The sequence below is a fragment of the Trachypithecus francoisi genome, unplaced genomic scaffold, assembly GCF_009764315.1.
Source record: "Trachypithecus francoisi isolate TF-2019V2 unplaced genomic scaffold, Tfra_2.0 Contig01579, whole genome shotgun sequence".
Lineage (NCBI taxonomy): Eukaryota > Metazoa > Chordata > Mammalia > Primates > Cercopithecidae > Trachypithecus > Trachypithecus francoisi.
The window spans coordinates 33332803-33339048 of NW_022681442.1; the positions used below are offsets into that span (position 1 = coordinate 33332803).

Consider the following 6246-nt stretch of genomic DNA (forward strand, 5'->3'; position numbering starts at 1 on the left):
GCCCCATTCAGGATTGACAGCTGCAGGTGACGTCCCAAAGGGAGGAAATAGTCGAGGGAACCTCAAGTCAGCATAGTGAATGACTGCTGGGGTCAGGAACTGGGCTAAGAAAGCCAAGAAAACACAGTTCCTGCCCCCCAGTTGCTCGCAGCCTAGCAAGGGATGGAGGAGACAAATTAAGAAACCTGTCATTACAGCACAACTGACTGCATGAACCAAAGGAGAAACATGAGCCAGAGGGACAAGGAAGGCTTTCAAAGGAAGGGACAGTCAAGCTGGGTTTCCAAGGATGACTAGGAGCTGGCCAGGCAGCAAAGGGCATTCCAAGCAAGAGAAACAGCTTGAGCAGACCGGCATGGGGGCTCATGCCTGTAATTCCAGCACTTCAGGACGCCGAGGCAGGTGGATCACCTGAGGTCAAGAGTTCAAGACAGGCCTGACCAACATGGTGAAACCCCATTACTACTGAAAACACAAAAAAAACTAGCAGGGGGTGGTGGCACATGCCTGTAATCTCAGCTACTCCGGAGGCTGAGGCAGGAACCCGGGAGGCGGAGGTTGCAGTGAGCCGGGATCGTACCACTGCACTCCAGCCTGGGTGACAGAGCGAGACTCTGTCTCAAAAAAAAAGAAAGAGAGAGAGAGAGAGAGAGAGAAAGAGAGAGAGAGAGAGAGAGAGAGAGAGAGAGAAAGAAGAAAGGAAGGAAGGAAGGAAGGAAGGAAGGAAGGAAGGAAGGAAGGAAGGAAGGAAGGAAGGAAGGAAGAAGGAAGGAAGGAAGGAAGGAAGGAAGGAAGGAAGGAAGGAAGGAAAGAGAGAGAAAGAAAGAAAGGGCGAGCTTGTGGAAAGTGATGAGGTGAAAAAAGCTGCATATGCAAGAGGAGACAAGCAGCTTTGTGTTTAGGGTTGGTAGGGAAGTGGGGAAAATTGGGGACTGGACTGGCCTGCCCATGCATCTTTGGGATGAGTTATTCATTTGCTTGTGGGCTGATTTTTGTTTTTCACCTGTTGAGGTATAATTTGCATATGATAAAATAAATCCATGTCTGTGTGTAATTTAATGACTATTAGTAAATTTGCCAAGTTGTATCCCCTTAGCGCCTCCTCTTCTTCCTAACACCATCTCATTTCTCTGTTTTTGGCACCCCAGTGTTTGATTGCATCGAGGTCTATGCCCCTGGCTTCAAGGACTCTGTGGTTGGCAGAGACATCCTCACACCACCAGATTTGGAGAGAATCTTCGGGCTTCCTGGAGGGGTGCGTATAAGCCTAGGGGGTCTCTCACACAGCATTCCCTCTGCGCCCTCACTTCCTGGCTGTGACCTCTCTGCTTTATCTTGTCCCTCCATACTCAGCTTTCATCAGGAAGGGAGGACAGTGGCAGGGACCCTGGCTGAAAGAGGGCAGAGAAGTGGTCAAATCGAGGGAATGGGGGATCCCTAGTGAGGACTCAGAAACACAGGCAGGACAGCCCCACTGAGAAGGTCACCAGGATTGTGGCCCTCTGCCTTGATAACCATGCTGGCTCTGCCATCTGACTTTCTTCAGAGAGAGTACCCCCTTCTCAAGGCAGCAGCATGTCCTCAGACTTCAGTTTATCAAAAACTAGAGATTGGAGACAGGGAGACCAGTTAGGAGGCCAGGCTCAGTTGCCTCATTGCAGCTACTGAGCACTTGCAAGGCCAGAGACCAGCCTAGGGAACATAGTGAGACCCCATCTCTACAAAAACAAAAAACCAAAAACATCGCCAGGGGTGGTGGTGTGCACCTGTGGTCCCAGCTACCCAGGAAGCTGAAGCAGGAGGATTGCTTGAGCCTGGGAGTTCGAGACTGCAGTGAGCTGTGATGCGCCATTGCACTTCAGCCTGGGCAACAGAATGAGACCCTATCTCTAAAAAGAAAATTTTTTTAAAAAAAGCAAAAGAAAAATCTGAGGCCAAAGTGAGATGTACTGCAAGTGTAGAATATACACAGTATAGAAAAAAATATAAAATATCTCATCAATAATTTATATATTGATTACATGTTGAAATTGTAATATTTTGGATATATTGAGCTAAATATGTTATTGACATTAATTCATCAACTTGCCCTTCCTACCTTCCTTCCTTCCTTCCTCCCTTCTTTCCTTCCTCTCTCCCTCTCTCCCTTCCTACCATCCTTCCCTCCTTCCCTCCCTCTCTTCTCTTCCTTCTAGAGATAGGGTCTTGTTCTATCACCCAGGCTGGAGTGCAGTAGTGCAATCATAGCTCACTGCAGCCTCGACCTCTGGAGCTCAAGCCATCCATCCTCCCACCTCAGCCTCCTGAGTAGCTGGGACCAAAGTAGCTGAGCCCCTCTGGGGCTCAAGTGATCCTCCCACCTTGGCCTCCCAAAGTGCTGGGATTACAGGCCACAGCAGGCTCTGCTTTTACTTTTTAAATGTGGCTACTAATAAATCAAAAAGTACATATGTAGCTCCCATTACATGTTCACTGAACAGCACTGGTCCAGGTAGAGGAAAGAAGGCCAGGCAGCAGGAAGGAAGGGAATGACTGGGTACAGCAGGCATGGGGCAGGCGGACTTGAGAAGCCTTGGTGACAGTGTGCACATGGGGGTTAGGGTGGAGGTGATGTGAAGGGTAGGTGCAGAGGCCAGGGGGAGGAAGGTGGTGTCATTCGCTGACGCAGGAGGATGGGGAGGAGCAGACGGAGGGAAGAGGATGGCCTCAGTTTGGGGCAAGGTGAGGGGGACAGTGGGGGGACACTCCTGTGGTGATGCCCGGCAGACGTGGGGCTTCTTGTCCAGACCTGCCCCCTGAGTCTGACCTTCGCTTGTCCTATGCTGCCTCCCTTCTCAGCCTGGGGCTGGTCTCACCCAAGCCAGGGGGGGCAGAACCGTGCTCGGGCTCCGTTGCCCCTTGTCTGCCATTCACAGTGATCCTGCTGGAACTTGGACACCGGGGTCCGGGCTCAGGTGGACGCCTTGGCCACAGGAGGAAGTTCTCACAGAGACACATGCCAGCAGCCACAATAAGTCAGATGATTCTGTTTTTCCAGCAGAGCGAGAGGGATGCAGAGTAGATAGCAAAACCCTCTTTTCTTTCCTGTTCAGTTCCTGTTCCCCACCCTGCTTTCTTCCTCAAAAGGCCTCTAGAAAACTTCACTCCCAGCGCCAGGGCATGTGCCCGTTCCATCTCATCTCCTTCCCTTTCTGCATTTTAAGAACCCAAGAAAATATCCCGGAAGGAGAAGAACTTTTGCTGGAGAACAGGGGAGGGGAAGAAACCCCGCCAGGACAGGAAAGGCTGTAACGCTCCTGTGCTAATGACTGTGGCCCTGCCCCTGCAGAACATATTCCACTGTGCCATGTCCCTGGACCAGCTCTACTTTGCCCGCCCTGTGCCCCTGCATTCTGGCTACCGCTGCCCTCTCCAGGGCCTGTGTCTCTGTGGAAGTGGGGCTCATCCTGGTGAGTGACCTGGAGTCCCACTACCCTGTGGGGACTGGGAGGGCTCACTGGAGGCCAGAGACTTGGAGAAGGAGGAAGAAGATAAACAATGAAGGCAGCAGAGAGGGAGGGGAGCAGGGAACTCCCACCATAAGAAGCTGCCTTGTGTTCAGAACTCTCCATGCACAGGTGAGCACCCAGCCGCTGCCTCCACCAGGCTGACCACAGCCCACAGTTGAGCTCACACCTCTCCTTCAGGAGGCCTGGGGATTCGTCCTGGTGGAGGCATCTCACCACATTCCAATGTGGGGTTGTGAGAGACCCACGTCCCTAAATTCCCCATCCGTATATATATTTAGACGGGGTTTCACTCTATGGCCCAGGCTGGAGTGCAGTGGTATGATCACAGCTCACTGCAGCGTCAACCTTCTGGGCTCAAGTGATCCTCCTGCCTCGGCCTCTGGCGTAGCTGGGACTACAGGTGTGTGCCATCATGCCTGGCTAATTTTTTATTCTTTTGTAGAGATGGGTTTTGTCACGTTGCCCAGGCTGGTCTGGAACTTCCGAGCTGAAGTGATCCTCCCCACTCAGCTTCCCAAAGTGCTGGGATTAGAGGCCTCCATCCATATTTTAGACCAGAAAGGATGGATAAAGTTAACTTCTTCAACTTTACAATTCTTTCTTGTGCGCATTCCAAGCCTAAGGGAGCTGGCTGAGGCTGTCATTTGCTATGCGCACTTTCTCTGAGCTGTGTGGACTTGGTCCCCCTGGAAAGAGTCTGTGCTTCCACATCTCCCCCCTTCCCCCAGCCCCTTATTCTGAAATTTTAACTTTGCTTACTAAGCATCTGCCCATCTAGCAGGTCCACCCTCAGCCATTGAGACTGTGGGCTGTGGACCTGGCCCCTTCCCAGACCTTTGGTGCGGGAAGCCTGGAGGGAGCCAGGATCTATTGAATGTCTGTCCTAGGCGATTCCAGTGCCCACGCCCCTGCACCGCTCTAAGCAGCCCCACTCTGCTTTGTTGCTGGATCTCTGTAAGCCCCGTCCCCCTCCCCCCACCCTGGCGGGTTTTTGAGCGGAGCTTTGGTTCATAGGAGATTCCCTTCCAGGAGGAGGTGTGATGGGAGCTGCTGGGCGAAATGCAGCGCATGCGGCCTTTAGGGACCTCAAGAGCAAGTGATCCCGAACCAGCTCTGACCCAGGAAGAAGACTTCAGCCCGTAATTCCAAGCGCTCCATTGGGTCACCTTCCCGGGAAGCTCAGCTTCGGGTTAGTGCTTAAGGCCATCAAGTCCTCAATGCTCAAGCTATTATTTTAGAAAAAATGTACCAATTACATTTACTGCAAGTTAACCTTATGCCCGTGCCTCCATACGTGGACTGGTTCTGTTTTATTAAAACTAATATTTCATACAGATTACTTGCTCGTGTTTTTTCTCTGTGTTAGTTGGTGGGATAGACTTGTCTGGGGTACTGATAATTCTTACATCAGCTAAGAAGCAGTCCATTTAAAGGCCAGGCATGGTGACTCGTGCCTGTAATCCCAGCACTTCGGGAAGTTGAGGCAGGCAAATCACTTTGAGATCAGAAATTCAAGACCAGCCTGGCTAACATGGTGAAACCTCATCTCTACTAAAAATACAAAAATTAGCCAGGCGTGGTGGCAGGTGCCTGTAATCCCGGCTACTTGGAAGGCTGAGGCAAGAGAATCACTTGAACCCAGGAGGTAGAGGTTGCAATGAGCTGAGATTGCGCCACTGCACTCCAGCCTGGGCGACAGAGACTCCATCTCAAAACAAAAACTAAAAAACAAACAAACAAACAAAAAACCCAGCCATCTAACCAGTGGAAGAGTCTGATCTAAGCATCCCCCTGTCCTTGGCTGGGAACCCCACCACCACCAACTGGAGGACTGCCCAGGTGGAGCCCAGTCAACTGCTGTCACATTCCTGGCAAATGATAAGAATGAACCCAATTTCCCCATGATCCATAGAGTCACCCACAGGGGCCATGGGCCTGAACAATGCTTGGCATCTCAAGCCACAGAATCTTCCAGTCAGGCAAAAAGCAGTCAAGGGTGACTGCAAGGTGGATTCCACTGAGGCTGTCTGGGAGCCCACTCTTCCTGATTCCAGAGCATTCAGACCTCTGCCTGCCATGAGCTAAGTCTGTTGTGTCACCAACACCTTTCAATATAAACCCCTATAATTCTAAAGTGAGTTTAATTGTCACTCTTGTCCAGGAAAATCCATCCAAAGTTCCCGTGGCAATGCAGCCCTCCCAGCCAGCTTCTCCAGTTCCGGCAGCCAAGGCCACAGTCCAAGCTGTCCCATCTGCAGATGAGGCAGGATCTTCCCTGGGAAAGCTTCCCTTCCTCCATTTCCTGGGCAAATGTATACCGATTCGAATAGATCCACCTCATTGCTTAATGTTGGTAAACTCAGATTTCTCAGTTGTAAAAGAGTTATTTTAAAGCTGACATCAGACAACAGGTCATGTTTCCCTCCAGTATCTGGCACACGATAAGCATTCAGTACATGGTGGAGCTGCTGCTGCGGCTTTTGTTGGTGAAGATATTTTTGTCATTTTTGTATTCTGCAGAAGGTGGTCTTTGCTATATACTTTTTAACCTGGCAGCCAGAATTGAAACTAGCCCCCTAGAAGCATGGTGCAGGACAGTGCAGAGCAACGTTTAGGTCCCCAAGCTTTTTCCACAGTAGCCAAGCCCCACCCTTATTCAGCATCAGTACCATCAACTTCTTGAGCTTGTTGAAAATTTGTTGGCCGGGTGCAGTGGCTCACACCTGTAATCCTAGCA

General features: G+C 50.9%; 1 protein-coding gene across 15 annotated transcripts in view; it reads left to right on the forward strand.

Annotated features, from left to right (window-relative positions):
• The window catches only part of PYROXD2 (pyridine nucleotide-disulphide oxidoreductase domain 2), a 32899-nt gene extending 28053 nt beyond the window's left edge, over nt 1-4846 (forward strand). For 6 of the 15 annotated variants that reach the window (XM_033186452.1, XM_033186433.1, XM_033186518.1 and 3 more), the window contains 4 exons: nt 1149-1255; nt 3329-3449; nt 4288-4396; nt 4539-4846. In XM_033186452.1, the coding sequence (XP_033042343.1) occupies nt 1149-1255; nt 3329-3449; nt 4288-4396; nt 4539-4590 (389 nt within the window). In that variant the 3' untranslated portion in view covers nt 4591-4846. Of the gene's footprint in view, nt 1-197; nt 399-1148; nt 1256-3203; nt 3450-3811; nt 3871-4287; nt 4397-4538 lie in introns of those variants that run through there. The other 9 variants (XR_004431243.1, XR_004431255.1, XM_033186469.1 and 6 more) reach the window with 7 other exon arrangements.
• The last annotated feature ends 1400 nt before the right edge of the window (nt 4847-6246 follow it).